The 24,563-nt window shown below is 54.3% G+C and overlaps 2 protein-coding genes across 2 annotated transcripts in view; both read right to left on the reverse strand.

The window, feature by feature from the left end:
* Positions 1-8,223: 8,223 nt before the first annotated feature.
* SPPL2C (signal peptide peptidase like 2C) lies at positions 8,224-10,284 on the reverse strand. Its single transcript, XM_047756609.1, has one exon. It carries the CDS (start codon positions 10,282-10,284, stop codon positions 8,224-8,226), a length of 2,061 nt encoding a protein of 686 aa, XP_047612565.1.
* A 10,059-nt stretch (positions 10,285-20,343) lies between these two features.
* Positions 20,344-24,563, reverse strand: part of CRHR1 (corticotropin releasing hormone receptor 1) — a 54,055-nt gene continuing 49,835 nt past the window's right edge. Inside the window, exons 9-13 of the mRNA XM_047757391.1 lie at positions 22,778-22,850; positions 22,429-22,514; positions 22,064-22,199; positions 21,834-21,875; positions 20,344-21,073 (exon numbers count right to left, since the gene is read on the reverse strand). Of these exons, the coding sequence (XP_047613347.1) occupies positions 20,933-21,073; positions 21,834-21,875; positions 22,064-22,199; positions 22,429-22,514; positions 22,778-22,850 (478 nt within the window). The 3' untranslated portion in view covers positions 20,344-20,932. The remainder of the gene's footprint in view (positions 21,074-21,833; positions 21,876-22,063; positions 22,200-22,428; positions 22,515-22,777; positions 22,851-24,563) is intronic.

Consider the following 24,563-nt stretch of genomic DNA (forward strand, 5'->3'; position numbering starts at 1 on the left):
CAACATCTGATCTGAGCCACATCTATGACACACACTGCAGCTTGCAGCCAATGCTAGATCCTTAACCCACTGAGTGAGGCCAGGGATCAAACCCACATCCTCATAGACACTATGTCAGGTTCTTAACCCCCTGAGCTACAACAGAAACTCCCAGTCGTGTTCTTTTTCTTGGCAGGAGTCCTAATGGCTCAGGTAAGAGGTAGCATCTTGAAATATGCCTGTGAAAAATGAGAAGAAGAGGGAGTTCCTGTTGTGGCTCAGTGGAAACAAATCTGACTGGTATCCATGAGGACATAGGTTTGATCCCTGGCCTCGCTCAGTGGGCTAAGGATCCAGCGTTGCCATGAGCTGTGGTGTAGGTCACAGACATGGCTCGGATCTGGCATTGCTGTGGTAGTGGCAGCTGCAGCTCCGATTCGACCCCTGGCCTGGGAACCTCCTTATGCCGCGGGTGTGGCCCTAAAAAGACAAAGAAAGAAAGAAGAAGAAAATGGATCCCAGAAATTTTCCTAGTGTAGAATCAATAGGCAATGGTAGCTGATTAGATACTGTGTGAAGCCCCAGAACGGACAGTATTCTGTTGATAAACCAGATTTCCACCCCTAGCCTCACTATTAATGATAGACATTAATGGAAAGAGATGCTGTGTTTCTTCATGGCATGTCAGCAAAGATGCTGCTGAGGGTGTGGTAAAATCGTCACTTCTGTGTTTTACAACACACACAGGCTAAATCGACACACACACGATATGGACAGTAATTTAGCAACATGTATTATGATCTTTAAAGATTTTTGCACCCCTATTTTCTCAGAAATAAAATTGCAGCTCTTATAGGAATCTCCTAAAACATATAATTTATAGTCAAAGATATTCTTCAAGGCGCCCTAGGAAACAGCTCAAACATCCAATAAAAAGAATGTGAAATCTATGAAGCTATATTTGCTGTGGAATATTACACAGCCTATTTCAAATAAAGATTCAAAGGTTACCTAATACTTAGAGCAAAATGCTAAAGTATGTATCCATTTTGATTATAACTAAGTTAAACATACAAACAAAAACCAATAAATTGGGGGAAAAATGACTGGAAATATACCAAAAGTTTAATAGTAATTGTGCTTTTTTCCTACTTTTCTGTGCTCTCCACTTTTTCTCCAAAGCACAAATAATGATAAAAAGAAGTCCCTAAGAGTTCCCATTGTGGTTCAGTGTGTTACCAACCCGACTGGTATCCATAAGCATGCAGTTTTTTTTTTTTTTTTTTTGCTATTTCTTTGGGCCGCTTCCATGGCATATGGAGGTTCCCAGGCTAGGGGTCCAATCGGAGCTGTAGCCGCTGGCCTACACCAGAGCCACAGCAACGTGGGATCCGAGCCGTGTCTGCAACCTACACCACAGCTAACGGCAACGCCGGATCCTTAACCCACTGAGCAAGGGCAGGGACCGAACCCGCAACCTCATGGTTCCTAGTGGGATTCGTTAACCACTGCGCCACGACGGGAACTCCAGCATGCAGTTTTGATCCCTGGCCTCCCTCAGTGGGTTAAGGATCTAGCATTGCTGTGAGCTATGGTGTAGTTCACAGACTTGGCTCAGATCTGGTGTTGCTGTAGCTGTGGGTAGGCCAGCAGCTACAGCTCTGATTCCAGCTCAACCCCTAGCCTGGGAACTTCCATATGCTGCATTGTGGCCCTGAAAAGCAAGCAAGCAAAAAAAAAAAAAAAAAAAAAAAACAAGTTCCTAAAGTTTTACAAATCAGAACTCCCATTATGGCTTAGCGCTAATAAACCGGACTAATATTCATGAGGACAAAGGTTTGATCCCTGGCCTCACTCAGGTTAAAAATCTGGTGTTGCTATGAGCTGTGGTATATAGGTCACAGACACAGCTTGGATCTTGCATTGCTGTGGCTGTGGTATAGGCCAGCAGCCACAGCTCTGATTTGACCCCTAGCCTGGGAACTTCCATATGCCGCAGTGTGGCCCTAAAAAAACCCCAAACAAACCGTAGAGCATTAGGACTTTTTCTGTTCTGCTGTGTCTTTGTCTCGTCTGCTCTGTGAGACATTTAATTCTCAAGCGCAGTGCTGGGCACAGAGGCGGCCTGGGCCAGGGATGTCTGTTGATCAGTGTGTTGAGTTCCTGCAGCTGCTATAACCAATTATCCCAAACTTGGTGGCTTAAAACAACAGACATCCATTCTCTCAAAGTTCTGGAAACTTCAAATCTGAAATCAGTCTTCCAGACCAGAAATCAAGGAGTCTGCAGGCCAGCGCTCCTTCCGGAGGCTCCAGGAGAGAATCTGTTTTTCGCTTCTCCCGGCTGGCTGCCGGCAGACCTTGGCTAGTGGCCTCGGCACTCCCGGCCCACGTCACTTCCGTCTTCCCATTGCCTTCTCCACTTCCGTATATAATCCTCCTCTGCCTCCCTCTTGTAAGGCCCCTTGTGATGACATATAGGATAATACAAGATAATTTCTCTACCTCAAGATCTTTAATCACATCGGCAAAGTCTTTTTTCTCCTCCTCCATATAAGGTAACGCTCACAGGGTCTAGGGATTAGGCTGTGGCTATCTTTGGCGGGGCGGCGAGTGGGGGGAATGACACTATGTAATTTATCACAACCAGCTTTAACGATTAAGTGAGGTCGATTGAGACCAGACCCACGATCAGTTCACACTCTTGTGGCTGCAGCAGGGGGTGCCGGGTAGATCACCGGGGCTGTGATGGGTGAGGATTCCCAGGAGAGCTGCCTCTTTTGCCCAAGTTCTCTTCATTGTCTGGGTCAGAAATGCAGGCAGTAGCCAGGCTTTGCCCTGGATGGTTTACAAGGGGCTGAGGATTTTGCCCAGAGAGGTTCTCTTCTCTCTGGATTCAAGGGCCTCCTGCCTTTTTTTTTTTTTTTTTCTTTTTAGGCCACACCTGTGACATATGGACGTTCCCAGCCAGGGACTGAATCCGAGCCACAGCTGTAGCAACACAGGATCCTTTAAACCACTGCTTGGGGCCAAGGATCAAACCCAAGCCTCTGCAGCAACCTGAGCCACTGCAGTCAGATTCTTAACCCACTGCACCACAGCAGGAACTTTTATTTTTCAAGGGCTTCCTGCTTTAAGAAAATCAAATATGTGGAGGGAAATTGGGACATGGTGAAACAAGCCCTGAAAGGTAAGCGTTTGCATTCCAGAAAGGGTCTCCTGTTTATGAAGGGTTCCTGGGTTAGTCTCCAGGTTCTTAGTTGCCTTGGCCTTGTCACTGGCTTGCTGTGTGACCTCGGGCAGTTGGCTTTCCCTGTCCTCAGTTCTGGAGAGTTCTGGGAGGTCTCTGGGAGCTCTGCCAACACCCTCACCTGGACCTCATGTACCATCTTTCTCTTAATCTTTGGTACCATTCAAGTCTTTAAGAGGCTGGGGAAGCTACTTAAAGGCCTTTCTCAGAACAACTCCTCAGAGTTTCAGTAGCCCAAGGTTCTCCCAGCAGAACCTCAGTTTTCCTTTCGGGCTTTTCCTTCCTGGGGTCTCTCTGAGACCTTGTCCCATGATTGTAGGTGGCCTCAGGGGTGAGATGTGAAATCAGTGATGGGCAGGGATTTTCACTGTGCTGTGTGTGGGAAGGAGCATCTGCAGGCCTACAAGGAAGACAGGTACTACGTGTGGGTGAGGGGCAGGAGGCTCATATGGGGAGCAATTACCCAAGTGCTGGAGGTCTCGAAACGAATTTGTTATTCGCGATAAGGTCACTTACTCATGGTGACCTGTTTCTATGGGGTGGAGCATGGATCCTTCAAGCCCTGGGATGTTTAGTGATGCTGCGTTGCGGCTGCTTCCTTTCATAAAATATCAAAATACTCTCAGACCCTTCTCCAGGACACCTCTGCATCTTCATAACCAGCTTCTGAGAGTTAACCCCGAGCTCAGTAGTGGCTTCAGAGCTTTGATGATGGCTCATTTATCATAAGTTTCTGGACACATCACCCCTGGCTCTAATTATTCCAAAGTTCCCTAATGGATCCCTCAGGGTGTGAGCCTACCTGCTCCTATCTTACTGATCAGCAGGTGGCAGCACAGGAGCACACAAAGTTCAGGGTTGCAGGAAAAAAAGGGCACAAAACCTCCCACGTTTCAGCCTAACTGCAGAGGGATCCCTCTCCCGGCTTTGGGGTGGTGCCCCTGCTCACTGCCAGGCACCCACCCTCACACCACATCCCACTGGGTGTGGCTGGGTATCCTCATCCCAAGGGAAGAGGATGACTCCACCTCTGGGAGCTCAACCCCGGGGGAACTGGAAGCTGATTTGGGAAAGATGGTGTTTGGAGGTGTGCCAAGTGCTGTCCTGGAAACTTTTGCTCTGGAAAACTGGGCATCATGCAATGATGTATCTAGCCCGTCATTAGTGCTCAGCATATGTTAGCTGTGTATACACATACCTCACCTCATTTAATCTTTACAACAAACCCACAACGTGAGCCTTTGCATGTGAAAGTTCCCAGGACAGGGATCAAACCTGTGCCACAGCAGCAACCTGAGCCCCTGCAGTGGCAATGCTGAATCCTTAACCTCCTGAACCACAAGGGAACTCCTGCAGCCCATTTTACAGACAAGGTTACTGAGGCACAGAGGGGTGGTCTCAGTTGTCCAGCATCACACAGCAAATAGAGTGATGCTGGGTTTTGAATCCAAGACTTAGTGACTCAGAGTCCAGCTGTGTCCTCCTGTGCTTGCTAAGGAGATGCTTGATACCAGGTCACAAACCTTCCTTATCATCTTACACGCACAGTTGCTTCTCAATGAGAATGGAGGGCTGAACCTACTGAGGGCATAGAGCAAAGGAATGAGTAGACCCAGGATTTTCTTGTAAGTTTTGCAGAGGGGAGGGGTGTTGAGGATGGGAGCTGATCCCAGCAGCTGGGCTGGGAAGCAGAAGACCAGAGTTATGTTCTATTTCTGCTTCCCATTGCTGTGTGACATTTGGCAGATTCTGACCCCCTCTGGGCTTTCCTTTCCTTGTCTCTCAAGTCCTTGTTGGTTCTTACTGTCCAGGGAAGCCAGAAGCTCTAGTACCAAACTTCTCCTTAACTAAAAAAATCCTAGGCTGTGACTGTTCAGCTCATGGGGTTCTTACTGGGATGAATGAGGCTACAAAGAAATATACTGGGGGGGCCTGGGCACATCACAGCCACAGGGGCAGGGCTGGGGCACCTGGAGACGTGCACGCAGCTCAGGTGTTCATTCCGCCCTGCTCCCATCTTAGCTTTCACCTATCACAGGTTGGGCTCTGCAGTTGCTGAGGGCAAAAGGAGATAAGGAGGAAACAGATGAGGATGGGGGGGCCACCAGACCATTCCTGCCAGCCCAGCCGGCTCCCTGTTAGAGGCCTGTGTCAGGGGAAGATGGACAGGCCCTAGTCCCACTCTCTTGGTGTGTCATCAGCCTCCTCTGGGTGCCGTATGGATGCATGCATGTGTCTACATGCATGTACTGTGTGTCTGTGTGTGTACATGCACACGTGCAGCACCCTGTGTCCCTTTGGCCCTCAGTGGGGCCTGCCAGCTCTGGACCCCTCTGACAGGTGACAATTTGGTCCAGCCACCTGGATCTCACCCAGTCCCTGGGACGCGGACTTGCCAAGAGAGGCAGGTCCTGCAGCTAAAAGAGGATCCTGGCTCTGGGGTCAGAGCCGGAGCGGAGGAGGCTGGGCCATCAAAGAGCAGCTGCAGCCGCAGCTGCAGCCCTGCAAGGTTTCTGGAGCCCAGGCTTGGCTCCATACCTGGATGGTTTTGTACTTGCCACAACCCCCTGAGGTAGGCAGTGTCGTTCCCTCCATTTTATAGATAAGACGTTCTCTGAATGGTCGCTTCTGTTGGGTAGAACAGTGAGGACAGAGTCGGCCTCATTTCTCCCTGCATCTGTCTGGACGTGGCTGGGGGCTGGGGTTGGGGGCTTCCCTCCTCAGACTTCCCCTTGCGAATCCTCTCCTCGGAGGCAGGCGTCAGGCCCGAGCAGGAACTCTGGTCCCGGGTCCTCAGAGCCCCCCTAACAGCACCATCCTGGGAGAGAGGAGTTCCCTTGGCCCTCCACCTAGGTGATGAGGGGACCGCGAGGCCTCAGCCCTGTCCAGCCCTCCCCCTCGGGCCTGGCGGAGGAGGTGGCCCACCCTTGGCAGGCCCAGTGACGCAGGTCAGCAGTGGGGAGGCCGCCCTGGTTGGGGATGAGCCAGAGCCTGCGGAGGCCCCTCTGTCTGGGCCAGATGGTTGCTGGCTCCAGTGGGAGGGGCTGCCAACACCTCCAGTCAGTGTCCTGGCCTGGGTTCCTTACTGCTGAGTCCAGCCTGGGCCCTGAGGGGCTGTGTGCCCTGGGGGCTGCACTTTGTCCTCACTGAATGGGGCTTTCTTTGAGCTGCCCTTACCTGCATTGCAACCCCATCTGACTGGCTCCCTTCCCCACCCCCACCCCACCCCTCTGCCCAGGGCCCAGCCAGATCCTTCAGAGTCTCATCTCTACACTGACCAAGGCCCTGCAGGACCCAAGGGAGGTGGCCTGGACAGTGGGGTCTTCCCTCCTGGTGTCCCCTTTTCCTGTGCAATTCAGGCTGGATTCATTCATTCATTCATTCCTCCAACCAGTATAAATCAAGACTCTGCTATGTATCTGGCCTCTTCTCCCCAGATGAACAAGACAAAGTGGTCCCTGCCTTCATAAACCAATGTGACTGTTGGAGACAAAAAAACTAATGAACTGGGTGTAGGGTGACACATCTGAGGCTGGGGGCTGCTTTAGGAAAGGTCATCAGGGAAGGCTTCCCTGAGGAGGAGGCGTTTGAACTGGGGCTGGAAAAACAAGAAACCAGCCAGACCCAGTTCTGGGGGTGGGAGGACGGAAAGCTCCAGGTAGGGGACCCAGCGTATGGGGAAGCCCTGCGTGGGGAAGATGTGTGTGATGGGGCTGGTGTGTGCTCGCTGGTGGTGTCAGGACAGGAAGGCTGGACGTGGAGGGGAGGAGGCGACATCAGGGCCAGAACTCAAAGGCTCGTAGGAAATGGATTTGATTCTGAAAGGCTTTCTCGAAGGGGAGTGATATAAAGAGTTAAAATTCATAGTGCTTTCCCAACACGCCTGGTGTCTCTTGTCTTACATAAGTCGACACTGTCAAACCTCCCCAAATGCCCCCAGCAGGTCCCATTAGTATCCCATTCTACAGGTGAGGAAACAGGCATTCAGAGGTTAAGTCATCAGTGACGAACTACAGGTCATTGGTGGAGCTGGAATTTCCGGTAGGATGCTGGGTCTAGAACTCTAACCCCTGTACCACACTGCCCCCGGGGTAAGATTCCCTCGCCTCCCATACAGCCTCCGGTGAAAGACTGTCCCCCTGCCCCGGGCTTGTTTGCTTTGCTTAAGCAACATATAAGCATACCATAAGGCTTAAGAAACTGGGGGGTCCTCCAGAGGGTCGTCTTGTCCATGCCGCTGCCTCCAGACAGACATGGTATTAAAATTCTCATTTTGAAGAGGAGACTACTGAGGCACAAAGCAGTTAAGAGACTGGTCCAGAGCCAGTGAAGGAAGCCCGGGAACTCGAGCCATGGTCTCTTGAATTCTTCTGCTCCGGCCCCAACCTCTCCATCCCTACTTTGAGACAATTCTCAAGTTGTTTCTTGTCTGCTCTCCTTCCCCTACCCTTCCCCCAGCTGGACAGCAGCCTCCCTCTGTGCCCTCCACAGAGTGGTGTACACAGCAGGTGCATACTTGATGTCTTTGGATGCAAGCAGGCACACACTGCGCATGGTGTTTCTGTCCAGGACGCCTAGAGCAGGGCTGCTTAGCAGGAAGGGTGGATGTGAACTGATGCTTGATGGCTGCCTAGGAATGTTTCGGTGAGCCCAGGAGCTGGGCTGGGGTGTTTCTGTCTGGGATGGGACGGATAGCTCAGCCCGAGGCAACAGCATGTGCAGCGAGAGAGGGTGAGGACATGGCATGGTCACGGAATGGAAAGGGTTCAGCTGGATCTCAGCATGAGGAAAAGAGGGGCAATGAGGCTGGGGCAGGGCCAGTGAGGATGGGGCCTGTCCCTGCATGGACTTATTCTGTGGTTGCTGCTTTCTTACTGTCTTAACAAAGAGGCTCCATTGGGTAGATACGGAATATCTTTAATGCCCCGATTTCGTGCAGCCATGTGTGGCTTTGCTCTGCTTTAGTCTAGAGGCACCTGTTCGAGGGGCCCTGGTTCACAAGGGAGCCTGGGTTGATATGCTTTTCTTTACCTTCAAGCCCTTCCTCTTGTGGAGCCCCATCCAGGGCAGGCTGGCATCGTGGGCCTGGGCCTGGCTGTGGCCCAGGTCCGAGGGCAGCGACACCCGTGGTGTCAGTGGTATCAGCATGGCCATTGGCATCAGCGGCACCAGGTCCTCAGAGGCCCCAGGGGGGACACGGGGCAGCTTATCATGGTCCAGGTTGGCATCGCTCCAGCCCTCGGAGCTGTCACTGTGGCTGTGTGAACCGGTGGCTTCATCCTCAGATATGGTGATGATCTTAGCCGTGTCCTCCCTGAGGTTGCTGTGTAGGCCCCCTGCCAGGTGGTCGGTGGCCACCTCAAATTCACTGGCTCCGCATCCTCCTGCTGCATCCTCCTGCTTCCTCTCAGAGCCAACTGAAGGGGCACCACAGAGCCCTGGTACAGGCTGGGCAGGGGTCTTGGCTCTGCCCTGGCCAGTCCAGAAGAGAGTGAGCTCTTGGCGGCAGGCGGCCACAGCCAGGCTGGTGAGCAGGGTGCTGGACACCAGGTAGAGCAGGGCAGGCTGGCCCATCTGCATGAGGGCCATGGCAACAAAGGTGACCAGCAAGCCCACAGCATAGGCCGCAGTGCAGGCCATGAAGTAGACCTGCCCTGAATGGGTTTGCACGTCAAAGCGGTGACAGTAGGCCACCAGGAAGCCGGGGACCACAATGTCACCAAAGCCAAGGATGGAGAAGGGCTGGTCACATAGGGTCAAGGCCGAGAAACTCAGCCGGGGCACCTTGAGCACCATGGGCAGCCTCTCGTGGCTCAAGGAGTCTGCTGGGCCGGAGGCTACCTCCACCATGATGCTCTCGCCGGTCCTGGTGAGAAGGGGAGTGACAAAGACGAAGAAGACATCAAAAGCCAGCAGGGCCAGTAGGAAGGAGGTGCAGCTCTTGAGGGTGGGCAGGCGCACCCGCCGCAGGACGAAAAGGCAATAGGCCACGCCCAGCATGTCTTGCAGGAGCCACGCCCAGCGGTCCTCATTGCGGTAAGCCACCCAGAGGATGGTCACCACCAGGCACAGGCCGGCCAGCAGCAGCAGGGGCAGCTGCAGGCAGGCCCGGCGGCTGGGCAAGAGCCACTGGTATTGCTGCAGGGGCAGGTGGTGCACCACGGGGGCCAGGCAGCCGTAGAGGCCGGTGCCGGCGCCGAGGGCGAAGATGGCGATCATGACGTAGACAAAGCAGTCGTAGAAGAAGTAGAGCAACAGCATGATGGCGCAGGACGTGGTGACCACAGCCCCTGTCATGGCCAACGTGAAGTCCACCGGTGCATCCTCGTCGTCTTCCTCGTGCCCGCGCTGGCCGGCCACTGATCCCTGTGGATGGTGACCGCCAGGCCCCCCTCCCCCTCGGGCTCTGCGCCGCTGCAGCCGGTCAGCCTCGGTCAGGCCGGCCCAGTAGCCGCCCGCAGCCACGGTGCCTACAGCCAGGATGAAGATGACCACCATGTTGTAGTCAAGGCTGGGCTCTGGGGGTGCGTACAGGGCCACGCGGACCCCGGTGCCGCCGTGGGTGTGGCTGAGGATGTCAAGCATGTCGGCGTAGCGGAGCACGGCTACCGGGATGGTGAGGTCCGGCAGGGGCTTGTGGGGGTCCTGGGACGCCGGGGTGGTGTCTGAGCACTGTTGGCCGTTGACCCGGCTCACGATGAGCAGCCCGTGGGCACCCTGGCCCTGAGCCAGCCAGCCTTTGGCGTAGAAGCTGCAGTTGCCCCTCATGACCATGGCGGTGGTCCGGCGGAGGGGCCGCTGGCTGGGGGAGCCGGGATGGACCTGGTGGGAGAGGTCCTCGCCTGGGCACCAGGGGGTCCCAGTGCCGTCGTGCAGGGGCAGGAGTGGGGCGTGGTGCAGGTCCCGGGGCAAGGTGATATAGTCGGAGCGGAAGAGGACACAGTAGTTCTTGCTCCAGTTCTCCGACACCACGTGGATCACACCGTACTCGCCCTGGGCCACGGTGCTCGCGAGGAGGAGGAGGAGGAGGAGGAGGAGGAAACCCAGGCACGCCATCCTCCTCAGGCACCTACCGCTGCTTCCCAGTCCCTGCACGGCAGCTGCTCACAGCCCAGTACCCCCTCCCAGGGGGCTGGGTGTGGCACTCTGTCACAGAGCAGCTTTGCCTCCTGTCCAGGAAACCAGGGCCACACCTACCTGTCACAAAGCTGTGCAGCCTCTCAGGGCCCTGTCCCCCACCCCTTCCTCTGGGGGGAGAGGTCATCTGAATCCCCACTCTCTGACCAGCTCCTGCTGGAACTGGACCGGGTAATTTGAGACAAGAGCTGGGAGGATGGGGTCGGGGGATCCTAGGCAGGGCTCTGGAGCAGTCTTGACCCTTTACACACTGCACAACCCCAGGCAGATGCCTCTCTTCTCTGTGCCTGTTTCTTTAGAAGAAGTAAACTAAAGAAGTGAGGACATTAGACCAGAGAGTTTCAAAGACCCCTGGGAGCCCTAATCTCAGTGACATTGTGCACTCTTATTGCGCTTTCATTAGGTGCCAGGCACTTTACCTGTACTCACAGCACCCCTGCAAAGAGTTATTACTATACCCATCCAGCCTGAGGCCATGAACGGTGCTTGTTCCTGTCTTTTTAGGGCTGCCCCATGGCATATGGAAGTTCCCAAGTTAGGGGTTGAATCAGAGCTATAGCTGCTGGCCTGTACCACAGCCACAGCAACACAGCATCTGAACTGCATCTTGACCTACACCAGAGCCCATGGCAACACCGGATCCTTAACCCACTAAGCAAGGCCAGGGATCGAACCTGTCTTCCTCATGAATACGAGCCGGGTCCATTACTGCTGAGCCACCACGGGAACTCCGTGTGAGCTGTCCCTAAAATCCATGCCCCTTTGTGCAGGCATGTGCCCACAGTTTCATTCCCAGACTCCCTTGGATTGAGGAATGGCCACATAGCCATTTCTCACTGCTGCAATTGAGCAGAAATGGTGTGAGTCCCTCAGGGACCTGGACAGACTGAGGTGCTCTGTCCCCTTCAGTCTGTGGCATCTCTTCCCCTTTCTCACAAGTCAGCCACGGTCAGGCCATTGGCTGTGGAGAGGAGGATGTCCTAAGGAATGGGGAGAAAGGGAATGAAAGAACCAGGTCCCTGATATCTGCATGGAGCTGTGGCAAGGGGGTGTCACTGTGCACTGTTAGATGCATTATCTTCTTTAAGCCACTGGCTTATTGTGGGTCCCTTTGTTACAGCAGCTTAACTGTACTGAATACCCCCACTTCATGGATGAGTAAACCGAGGCTCAAAGAAGCCCACCCTATAGGCTCCAGCCCTAGCCACATTTCCCAGATCCAGCTCTTACACCGGACACATCCCTTAGGTCTTGCCCTGTCCTAGAACCTGCCTGGGGATGCCTGGCTCTCTATTTGACTCTCTGACCTCTCATTTCTGCCCCCAGGCCTCATCATGCTGCTGTCTTATCTGTCAGGCTCTACCTCCACCTGGTAGCTCCTGTTGATAGCCCCCCCCCTCCCACCTCCAAGAGAGATAGCTCCCATTCTTCGGTCTTACTTTCTTCATAGCACTTATCTCAGCCTTAGGCTTCTGTGTAGCTGTGTGTTTCTGTGTTCATTTTCTGTCTTCTGTAGCATCAACTCCACGAGGACAGGGACCTTATCTCTTCTACCCACGGCTCTCCGATTCTGGAATGGAAAGTGATGTTTAGGAAATATGTGTAGGATGCATGAGTGAGTGACCCTGTTTTACAGTAGAAAGGACTGAGGTGCAGGGCAGTGAAGGGACTTTTGCAAGGTGACATGTGAGCAGGAGTGATGAGATTCCAACCCAGGCTGTTGGGTGGTAGAGCCTCTCTGGCTGAGCCTGCTCTGCTCCGTGGGTGTGCCCAGGGCACTCTGCAGTCAGCCTGCTTATCCCAGAAAAGTGGTACTAGGTGGCAGACAGGTTTATTGAAAAAGTCAGTGAAAGTCTGGAATCATCATTAAAAACTCACCAACCTACTTCACACCTTGTATTAGTTCCTTGGGCTGCCTTCCATAAATGATCACAAACTGGGTGGCTTAAAAGAGCAGAACTTGGAGTTCCCATCGTGGCTCAGTAGAAACGAATCTGACTAGTATCCATGAGGACACAGGTTTGATCCCTGGCCTTGCTCAGTGGGTTAAGGATCTGGCGTTGTGGTGAGCTATGGTGTAAGTCACAGATGCGGCTTGGATCCTGCGTTGCTGTGGCTGTGGCATAGGCTGGCAGCTACAGCTCCGAATGGACCCCTAGCCTGGGAACTTCCATATGCCATGGATGCAGCCCTACAGTGACAAAAAAAAAAAAAGGCAGAAGTTTATTAGCTCACAGTCTGGAGGTTAGACATCCACTAAGGGCTGAATGTTTTTGGCTCCCCCAAATTCGTACGTTGAAGCCCGAGTCCCCAGCATGATGGGAGCTGGAGGTGAAGCCTTTGGGAAGCAATTATGTCATGAGGGTGGAGCCTCATAACGAGATTAGGAGACTAGTATTCCTATAAGAAGAGACACAGGAGATAATCTCGTTCTCCACCACATGGGGACACGGCAAGAAGGCAGCTGTCTGCACCCCAGGAAGAGAGCCCTCCCCAAGACCTGAATCTGCCAGCAGCTTGATCTCACCCTTGATCTTGACTTCCCAGCTTCCAGAACTGTGAGAAAGAAATGCTTGTTGTCTAAGCCACCCAGCCCATGGTATTTGTTGTGGCAGTCCAGACTAAGACAGAGTCCCAAATCAAGGTGCCAGCAGAGCCGTGCTCCCTCGGAGTCTCTGGGTAGACCCCTTCCTTACCGATTCCCGTTTGTGAGAATGATCTTTGCATTCCTCGGTTGCAGCCACCTTACTCCAGTTCCTGCCTCTGCTGTCACATGGCATTCTCCCGTGTATCTCTGCGTCTTTTGTTTTCTTAAAAGGATGCCAGTCATGTTGGATTAGGGCCCATCCTAATGATCTCATCTTATTTGTATCTGCAAAGGCTCAGTTCCAAATAAGGTCACATTTACAGGTACCAGGGCTTAGAACTCCGACATCACTTGAAGGAACACAATTTGAGCCATAAAACCCATTTTAACTTCCAATGAGTAAGCCTATAGCCACGAACTGTTGAAACTAAGGTCTCTCCTTGGATTACGGGTCCATCCTTGTAGTTCCGAGTCGGCTTCCTTGTGAAATCTACACAGATGAGACGCCAGATTTGGATTCTTTGAGGTGGAGGCGAGCTTAAGGGACCCCACCAAGTTATTGAGGAGTGGGGCCGTGTAGACGCTGACAATCTCCTCCCACCCAGTGGTTTAATTTGTCTCACCCACACCTGATTTGACAGCTAATAAATATTTTGCATGACTCAGATTGTGTCTTTCAAAGCATTCAACTGCGTTTTCAGAAGAAATAACATCGCTGCTTATTTGTGCATTTCTGTGTCATCCATTAACATAACATTTAATTAGATTACAAACAGTAATCACAACGACAAGTTAACGCGAAAGGACAACAGCCTGGTGAGTGGATCTCCAGTCCATGGGGGAAGGGTGGCGGGCAGGGGAGGGGGCTGCCAGCTGTGCCTTTGGTGAGCTCCCTCTGTAGAGGAAGGACCACTGTGTTTGTCAGGGGCCATGAGGGACAGGACACTCGGCTTATGTAGTACTTATGAGAGTGTAGCCATGTCTAGACTGGGTGTATCTCTCTGCATCTGAGCACCCAGAGGCTGGGTACAGCAGGGCTGTGATCATAAAACCCTCTCTGGCCCCCCAGCTATTGATGTTCAGCCGAGACTGGTCCCATCCTCCACATAGGGAGGCTTGGGTCTTTTAAAAAACCAAAGACTAAGACATCTATTGGGGTGGCCATTATAAAAAAATAAAACTGGAGGTCCCATTGTGGCTCAGTGGTTAACGAACCCGACTAGTATCCACGAGGCCGCAGGTTTGATCCCTGGCCTCGCTTAGGCATGAGCTGTGGTGTAGGCTGCAGACGAGGCTCAGATCCGTGTGGCTGTGGCTGTGGCTGTGGCCGGCGGCTACAGCTTGGATTTGACCCCTCGCTGGGGAACATCCTATATACTGCAGGTGCGGCCCTAAAAAGGCAAAAAATAAATAAATAAAAATAAAAGTGCTAAGAAGGGGTTTTGGTGCAGAGGTGGAGAAATGGGGATTCTCACACGTTGCTGGTGGGAAAGTTGCCCATCGTACAGCCGCTGTGGAAAACGGTGGTTCCTTGATAAGTCAGAGAGTTTCCACATGACCCAGCAATTCCACTCGTGGCACATAGACCAAAGGATGGAAAACAGGTGCTCAAACAGAAACCTGTATGTGAAGGTCTGCGGCAGCTCTTCTTCACGGCAACTGGAAATTGATGAACCCAAATGTCCTTCGACAGGCGAATGGATAAAGGAAGCATGGTCTGCCCTGCAATGGCGTGTCATTCAGCCCCATGAAGGAAGGAAGGTCCGATGCAGGCTACAATGTGGATGAACCTTGAAAACATTAAGCGACTAAAAGAAGCCACACGCAGAAAGACAACTAGTACATGATTCTACTTTTATGAAATATCCAGAAGAGGCAAATCGTAGAGTCAGAAAGCAGGTTGGTGGTGGCCGGAGCCTGGGGAAAGGAGAAAATGGGGAGTGACTGCCTAATGAGTCTGGGGTTTCTTAGGGTGATGAAGAAGTTCTGCCACTTGGATTGTGGTGATGGCTGCACAACAGTGTGAGTGTATTTAATATGCTTAATTGTACACTTTAACATGGTTGAAATGGTAAATTCTATGTTGTGTGTATTTTTTTTTGCTTTATTATTATTATTATTATTTTGCTTTTCAGGGCCGCAGGTGCAGCATATGGAAATTCCCAGGCTAGGGGTCAAATCAGAGCTGCAGCTGACGGCCTGCTCCACAGCCATAGCAATGCCAGATCTGAGCTGCATCTGCCACCTGCATCACAGCTCACTGCAAGGCCAGATCCTTAACCCACTGAAGGGAGGCCAGGGATCAAACCCGTGTCCTCATGGATCCTAGTTGGGTTTGTTAACCACTGAGCTACAATGGGAACACCTCACAACTTTTAAAAGAACAGAACAAGGACCAACTCCAGTCCCCTCTAGGGACACTACTGTGCTCAGGCCAAGTCTCGTAATTCTTCTGGATCCCATCAGACCAGCACTGTCCTGATTGGGGGGGGGTTCAGAAACATGGGCCCCCAAACAGAGCCTGCTCCTTCCTCCCCCACCCCAGATCTCCTTCCTCCCCCACCCCAACTCCTGGTGGCCTGGGCTCAAATAATTCTCTGGAGTTTCATTTCTTCTGAGGCTCTTCCTGGGACCCGGCTCACAGAAGGCTTTGGATGTCTGTCTGCTCCTTCCTAGATACCCCCAACCCCCCTCAGCCCCTGGCTCCCAGCTCTGGAATTGCTCTCTGTAGCTGCTTGGAGCCCTGGCACCCTGCAGGGTGCCCTGGTAGGCGCAGTCACATGAGTGGCCAATGTCCACTCCCCAGGCTGTACTTCTGCTCCAAGACTCTGCAGCCCCCACCCTTCCCCAGACCCCCAATTGTACCCCTTTTCTTGAGGGCATCCCCCTGCATCTCCCATTCTCTCCCCACTGCCCCCTTAGCTGTGGCCTGGGCTCTCAGGATTGCTGCCCAGGGCAGGCCAGGGGCAATGTCTCTGCTTTCCATTGAGGACCTAGGTGGCACCTGGAACATAACCTTCATCCACTCAGGGCAGAGAGGATGGCAGGCCCTGGGAAGCATGTCTCAACCCAGTGGGGCTTCTCGGGAAGGTGGGGAGGGTGCCCAGCTCACCTGGACCGTTCACTGCCCTTGCTTCCTGGCCCAGCACTGTCCTTGTTGCATGTTCCAGAGATGGTACAGACGCTGAGAAGAGACTGGACCATCCTGGTCTCCCTCCCCGCCACAACCCCAGTAATGAAGGCAAGAGAGGTAGGAGCAGAATGGCCAGTCCCACCTCCACACCCCCTCACCAGGAGCCCTTAGAGGGGCAGAAGGAGTGGGTGGCAGTTTGATGGCCAGTGGTGGTCCCTGGAGTTATGTCCAAAGAATGATGACATTGGTGTTTCTGATACACTGAGGGCTCTGAAAACTATACTTGATCCAGGCCTCTCTTGACTCTGAACCTTCCCAGAAGGTTCTGCAAGTGTTGGGGGGCTCTAAAAGGTGGGGAATAGGTGATGCTCTGAAATGGAGCAGGGACAGGGCTGGGGACGCTGGGAGGCTGGCAGCCTATTGCCGTGTGGAGGCTGGGCTGGGTTCAGGGAGTGAGCCACCTGAGGCCCATGCTTTGCAAGAGCCAACTCCTCCTGCGTCCAGTTTCATCATTGAACCCTGGGCACCCCAAAATTGGAGAAACTGAAGAATTTCCTTAGGAAGGGGATTGGAAGGGGCAGTGGGGCAGGGAGGGGACCTCTGCAGGGAAGTCCTGTCCGTAGCCGTTAAATGCTGTGAGGCCGAGTGAGGCTGACCTGGGTTCACATCCAGCCAGGCCACAGCTGGGTGCTCCCGGTCACGTCTCTTAACCTCTCTGGGCATCACTTTCCCCGTCTGTAATATGGGGTAACAGCACCTGCCACATAGGGTGGTATGAAAAGAAGATCAGTATATGAGGGTCTAAGCATCCAGGGCTCCCATGAACGCTCAGTGATGGTACTGCTGACAGTGAAATGCAGGAAGCACCCTCTTAGGACCAAGGATGGGCAGGTGAACCTGAAGTCAGGGTGCTGGATGAGATGAACCTGAGAGACCCCTGAGCTGGAGGCCAGTGGCACCCTCACATGGGCTGGGCAGGACGTGGGTGGGTGTAGGGAGACTCACAGAAGCTTCTGGTGACCTGGGCTGTATTGTTTGCAGTTACACATCATTTTTAAGGAATGGAGGGATGCAGGATGTTGAGAAGGTGGGGAAGGGGGTGCTGGAAATACAGAACCCTTACTGCTCCTGCCCAGCTGGGCTCAGCAATCAGATACTGGCTGGGCCACCTGTGGGCCAGTCCCATCTTTGCCCGGTCCTCGTCCCTAACCAGACAGTCTGAAACCCCGAGTTCTCCTCACTGTCCCCTCCCACCAGAGCCACGTTATCAGTCCTGGCCTCCCCAAACCAGAGCCCAATGACTAGTCAATTGCTGGGGTGGAAAGAGACCTGGATTTGAAGTCAGAGACCTCTGATCTCAGGGGAATCACTAACCTTCAGTTTTCTCCGCTGTACAATGGGCTGGTTCCATTCCTACTTCCATGAATGTGATAAAGGATTTCGTGCATTGCTTTGCAACCTACAGATGCCCACAATTAATTATCTGGATTCCCAAACCTCCCTCCCTCCTTGATCTGCACCCCTTGCCCCAAGTTTGGGTCCCATTCTGGACCCCATCAACAGCAGGGGGACGAGGAGGCCTGGAGGGGAAGCCGAGGACCCCCAAACAAGGGCTATGCTGTCACCTTCAGAGAGGTAGGGAGTCTGTACTGAAAACCCACACCCCACCTAGTGGTTTTTCCCCCATGGGCTGTCTGTGCCCACGAGGGAGTGTCCCGAGGAGCAAAGGGCTCAGGTGGGGGGAGTTGCAGGGAATTGCAGCCCCTGGGTTTGGCCCGAAGAAAAATTTTTCCCAGCTTGAGAGAGGGGTCTGTCCCACAGTGACCCCCACCCCACAGCTGCCTAGCCCTTCCCAGACGCAGGATGGTGACATGTGTGTCTGTTGGCCCATCACACTCCCACAGCCCCAAGGGACCTCCTTCCCACTCACCCACTAGCTAAAGCTTGGGGCAGAAGGGCCTCAAGAACCCCACTGGGAGCCCAGGCTTGGAGCTGGTGAAGGGTTACGCTTGCCTCTGTGGGAGGGACCATGGTTCTTGGCAGCCCCACTGGTACCCCAGCAGCCCCTCTGCCCTAACAGTCTCTGGACACCGGGAATCCCAAGGTCCCCCCCCGCCAGGGGCCTCCAGCAGCTTCTGTGGTGACCACCAGCCTGGCCTTGGATGTCCTCCCACAACCCGCCAGAGCCGGCAGCTCTGAGCTCTGCAGCTGGCTGCCTGTGTACGACTGGGGGTGCTGCTCACCTCTCCCCATCACGCAAGGCTGTGCGCACGGCAATCGTGTGAAGGATGCCCATCACCCATAACAGCCAGGAAGCACAATCAGGGAAAGGGAGTTGCCCCAGCCTGGCCCCTTGGCCTCTCTGCCACCCCCTCATAGAGCGCCCCCAGCCCCTCTCAGGCTCCCCCAGCCCTGCCATGCCCCTGCCTTCACATCCCGACATTGTCCACACACAGCCTTGCTTTCTCACTTCTGCCTCATTGGATGAAGAGTAGCATTAAGAAAGACCACTTGAGGGAGTTCCTATTGTGGCTCAGTGGGTGAAGAACCTGACTAGTATCTAGGAGGACATGAGTTCGATCCCTGGCCCTGCTCAGTGGGTTAAGGATCTGGCGTTGCTGTGAGTTGTGGTATAGCTACAGACACAGCTTGGGACTGGTGTTGCTGTGGCTGTGGTGTAGGCCAGCAGCGGCAGCTCTGATTTGCCCCCTAGTCTGGGAACTTCCATATAACACAGGTGCAGCCCTAAAAATCAAGAAAAAAAAAAAGATGCTTCAATTGTGCCTCAGTTGTGGCCATTTGAGCCTTAACAGTCAATCAGGTGGGAAGACGCAGGTGTGGCTACCACCCAGCTTCCCCAGCTCCCGGGGCAGGACAAGTCTCCAGCAGCCCCCACTCTTCCTCCTGCCCTCCGTTCTGGGCCTCATGCCCCACCAACCACCCATGCGCTGTGTGCACTAAGCCCGGAGTTTGTTCTCCAAGCCTTGTCTCTGGTCTCCTTCTGGGGATCCTACCTTCAAGACAGCATTCAAACCTGTTCAGCCTCCCCTACCTCCTAACACCTTCCCGTTTCCAGCTCAGAGCCTCCCTGGGGGCTGGGACGTGCTCCGGCCTGGTCCCACAGCCTCACCTTTGTCCAAGCTGCACTGGGTCCGTGGTGTCCTCCACCTGCAGGGTTCACCACAGCCCTTCTCCCTCCAGCCCGCCCCCCTGTCCTTACGACCTGGGCCCCGCAGACCCCACGCCCTTCTAAGCCCTCTCCTGCCCTCACCAGCTCCCCTTGCGCCCCATCCTTGGTGGGTGTGAGAGTGCCGTCAGGTTCCCCAGCCACACAGCGGCCCTAAAGGCTGAAAGTCGTCTCCATGTCTTCGTGGCATACCCCCTTACCCAGCCTCAGCACATACCAGGCCTTCACATGTACTGGTTGAAAGATAAATATTATTATTTACACCAGCCACCCCCATCTCCCAGCCCCAACCCCCAAAGCCCTGCTCTGGTTGTCCAATACTTCTGGATATGGCTGGGTCCTTACCTGGGGTGTGAGCAGTAAGCTGGCTGTTTTCCCCAAGAGCCACCTGTCCTGTTTTAGGGACCTCGGGGCAGAGAGGGGCTGGTGTCCTGCCTTCTCTGTGCTTAGCTAATGATGTTGCCCCAGAGGTCATCCAAGGGCCATGAGATCCCTTTGACCAGCAGAGGGTTGCCCCAGAAGCTGGGTCACGGAAGCCAGCAGACTGGGTGGCCCCAAGTCTTCTTTGCCCCTTGAAGGGTGGCTTTGGTTGGGGCACAGACTGGCTTTTGCTCAAGGACACTCCGCCACCCTCCCACCTCCCCATTTTCTCACAAAGGGGGAGACACCTGGGGCAGGAGGTTAAGGAGGGGGAAACCCCTGTGGGCTGTGTGGTGGTAAAGGCCCAAGGGTGCAAGGCAGCGAGGCAGGGCTTTTCTGGTGGCAGGACCACGGGGTCAGATGAATTTCTGGTGGCCTGGGAGGATTTCAGAGATGTGGCCTGATGTCTGATGATGACACTTGATTTTTTTTTTTTTTTTTGCTATTTCTTTGGGCCGCTCTCGCGGCATATGGAGGTTCCCAGGCTAGGGGTTGAATCGGAGCTGTAGCCACTGGCCTACGCCAGAGCCACAGCAACGCGGGATCCGAGCCGCGTCTGCAACCTACACCACAGCTCACGGCAATGCCAGATCGTTAACCCACTGAGCAGGGGCAGGGACCGAACCCGTAACCTCATGGTTCCTAGTCGGATTCGTTAACCACTGTGCCACGACGGGAACTCCCAGACACTTGATTTCTAAGAATGTCTTCAGGGCTTCTGACAACATGGCCTTGGTTCCCAGGGCTGCTGGAAGGCATTGCTAAGGCCCAGAGGCATCATCACGATGGCTCAGATGCTGTCACAGGAATTTCCCATGATGCCCCTGAGGCAGTGAATGGCCCCTCACAGTCGCTGAGGACTCCAGCTGCCATCTTGTGCTCCAGGAGAAGATGCCTCTTGGAGGGACCTGCTTTGGATTCCCGCTCTCCACCTCCCCTCCATTTCTGCTCCATTCTCCAGGAAGATCGGGGCAAAGGGGAGCCAGAGGCCCTGGGCCCAGCCCTGTCCCATAGGCTACAGTCCATTCATCCCGTGCCCCACCCCCCGACTGCTCTCACAGGCCTGGTATTCCTGCTCAGCTGAGGGTCAGGGAGGGTCCTGGGCTCTCAGGGCCAGCTGTTCCTGGGGGTACAGGGTGTGGGAAGAACCTGGTCCCCCCCACAGACAAGGCAGCTGGCTGAGTCTGGTGACCATCTTCCCAAACATAGATCTCGGGGGGCTGCTCCATAGGCCCCCAACTCAGACCGCAGTGGATTGCTTGATGCTGTGAAAGCTGACTCGGGTCGGGGAGGTGGGGATGGACATGGCGCGGGCCACGCGGGCGCGGATTGAATGCTTGTCCTGCCATCGGTGCCACCTCTTCCGGATGGCGGAGCGGACCTGTGGGCACAGAGCAGAGCAGGGCTTTAGGACACCCTCTCCCTCCCCCAGGGCTGCCACAAGCAGCTCTACTTGTGAACAGCACACAGGAGGCCACAGAGGAGGTGGCAACATTCACATCGTTGCTGATTTGCGGGTTTTTTTTTTCCTTTTCTTTTTACAGCCACACCTGCAGCACATAGAAGTTCCCAGGCTAGGGGTTGAATTGGAGCTGCATCTGCAACCTACACCACAGCTTGTGGCAATGCCAGACCCTTAACCCACTGAGTGATGCCAGGAATCAAACCCGCATCCTCGTAGATACTAGTTAGGTTCCTAACCCACTGAGCCACAATGGGAACTCCTGATTTGCATATTTGTTAGGAAAATTTTCTTAAGCATTCTGAACAAAGGATGGCTTCTCTGAATCCACCGAAAGGACTCTATACCCTCAACCCATACACCTCTCCTGCCCTCAAGCTACATACACTCCCTGCTCCAGGGCTCAGCTTCCTGGTTTTCACAGACCCATTGACAAGACTGGAGCCCCAGCTTCAGGCTCCCCTCAACCCACTGCCTACGAGAGCAAAGAAGCAGGCTGGCCACTGCAGGAGCTGTGTGGGCAGGTGGCAGGGACTCTCCCGGGCTCCCAGCTGCATCCCCTTAGGGACCTGGGAGCAGGGAGGAGAGAGCCGGCATGCGGAGGGCAGGAGGAGGCTGTGGGCAATCTCAGGTCCCAGCAGGCCTCCTGCTGTCCTGAGCCCGGGCCCCAGGTCCTTACCTCGCTGTTGAGGAAACAGTAGAACACGGACACGAAGAAACCCTGGGGTGGAGGGAGAGGACGGGTCAAGGGACCGGGGCAGGTGCGGCCCCACCCAGCCTCGGGGGCTGCCCTCCTTTCTGTCCCCGGCCTCCTGCCCCTCCAGACACCTGCCCGGAGAATCCCCACCCCAAGAGGTGCAGGGGTCAGCCAGGGCCATAGCCAGGGCGGGAGGGGGCGGGCAGCTGTACCTGGAAGGATTCCAGGAAGGAGTTGAAATAGATGAAGACGACCCGGGAGACCTCGTCTTCCCCGGGGTTCACGAAGAACAGCATGTACGTGATGCCCAGGAGGGGGAGCAGCACCAGAGTGGCCTTGACAGCCTTCCTGAGGTGGGGGGAGGTGGGGAGGCTGAGTCACAACCCACCCCCAGAGGGGGCTGGGGCCTCGGCCTGGTGAAGAGGACCGGGTCCGGGGGAGGGCTGCAGCAGACCCCCACCCCCGTCTGAGACAGGGAGCTGGGGTTTCAGGAAGGACTCTCAGATCTGGTGGGGGGACCCTGGGTCAGAGGTGGGGTCTCTGAAGCCCCCTCGGTGGGAAAGGCAGCACTGCTTACCTGTACTGAATGGTCTCAGACGTGGTGGATGCCCGGAGTTTGGTCATGAGGATGCGGACGATGTTGAAAAGGAAGATAAAGTTGATCTGTAATTTGAGCACGCAGTGCGGTGGCATGGGCATGGATGTGTGCAGGACAGTGGCGGGGTGGGTGGGGACAGGTCAGGGACTCAGCTATCTCAGGTTTGGCCTCTGTCCCCCTGCTGCTCCCCACTGCCTTTGTGAGCCCATGCACATTCCTGGCCCCACACCCTTCACCTCTGGGAGAGGAATCCTTTCTGTCCACAGAAAGCACCACTTGCCCGTCCCCACTGAGCCCCTCTCTCCTGCCCCCCTACCCAGGCTCTTACCAGCAGGACCAATATCATGGGGCCCTGGTAGATGTAGTCAGTGTATACCCCAGGCCTTTTGCCAAACCAGCACCTAGAAAGCCACAGAGGGAGGAGGAAGAGGGTCATCTGGGTCCATTTGAGTGTCACGTGGGAGGAGCAGTGCTGGGCCAGGGCAGGACTGGAGCCAAAAGCCAGGATCTGGGTGCCCCAATCCCAACCCTGGTAGAATTGGTCAAGATCCCACCACATTGCCTCAGTCATTCCATCTGCAGAATGGACAGCATCCTTAGAGATGTAAAGGGAGAAGCAGGCCCAGTGGCCCGAGGGGAACTGTGGAAAAAACCCACTGAATAGAATAGGCACGGGCTCTACACACACAGCTCCCCTTGGCCCACACCGTGGCTCTGGCGCATGCCCGCAAGTGGTACCTTCCCCTCCACCTGTCATGCAGTGACAGCTCTAGCTAACAATCCCTGAATGTCTTTAATTGCAGCCTGAACAACCTGGAGGCAGAGATTCTACAGGTTTCACCTGTCGGGAGAAGCAGACTTGCCTTGTGTTTTCTTGAGTTTCCTTCCAGCGAGATCTAAGGAGGTCTGGGGAGTGGGTTGGGATGGGGCACATAGGAAGTCCTATGGCCTTGAGCAGAGACTGTGGAGCAGAGACTGTTGAGCAGCGAGCACGCAAATCTGCAGTACCTAGATCTCATGATGCTTCCATAAACAAGAAACTGAAAATTTTATGTGAAACCTATTGACTTTTTCAAGGTTGGCAACAAATTCAAGTTTTCCAAAAACACTGTGCTGACCAAACACAGGCTGTCCTGGGGCCAGGTCCAGTCCTTGGCCCTCGGACCTGCAGGTTCCTTCTCAGGACTCACACCTGGATCCCTTCTGCTGCAGTGTCAACATTTCACCACAAGGTGGCACTCCAGAGGCGATCAGACTGACTTTCCTCAGAGCTCTAGTGGTATCTTTCCAGACAAACACTGGGCAGGTGTTTGGGTTTGTTTTTTCTTTTTTTGCTTTTTTTGTTTTTGGTCTTTTTAGGGCTGCACTCACAACATATAGAGGTTCCCAGGCTATGGGTCCAATCAGAGCTACAGCTGCCAGCCTATGCCACAGCCACAGCAACGCCAGATCCAAGCCACGTCTGCGACCTACACCTCAGCTCACCGTAAGGCCGGATCCTTAACACACTAAACAAGTCCAAGGATTGAACCCACGTCCTCAGGGATACTAGTCATGTTTTCTATTGCTGAGCCAAAATGGGAACTCCTGGGCAGCTTTTTTTTTTTTTTTTTTTGTCTTTTCTAGGCTGCACCTGCGGCATATGGAGGTTCCCAGGCTAGGGGTCTAATCGGAGCTGTAGCCACAGGCCTACGCCGGAGCCACAGCAACGCAGGATCTGAGCCACGTCCGTGACCTACACCACAGGTCATGGCAATGCCGGATCCTTAACCCACTGAACGAGGTCAGGGATTGAACCCGCAAACTCATGGCTCCTAGTCAGGCTCGTTAACCACTGAGCCATGACGGGAACTCCCTGGGCAGCTTTTTGAAACGTGTTCCTCCCCTCTGCCTCTGCCTCTGTACTCACATGCACACCTACAAGCACAGTCTCCCTCGACTGGGATTTACAATCCTGGGTGCTCTGGGATCCAGGCCACAGTCCTGTCAGCTCCTTCCTGAGAACACTCTGGCAAAGAATGTGCCGGCACCTCCTCCACCAACGTTTTCTGCCTCTGCTTCTTAATCTTGGCTTTGCATTAGAATCACCTGGGCAGGTTTAAAATATCCTGGTG

Source organism: Phacochoerus africanus, chromosome 14 (genome assembly GCF_016906955.1).
Source record: "Phacochoerus africanus isolate WHEZ1 chromosome 14, ROS_Pafr_v1, whole genome shotgun sequence".
Taxonomy (NCBI): Eukaryota; Metazoa; Chordata; class Mammalia; order Artiodactyla; family Suidae; genus Phacochoerus; species Phacochoerus africanus.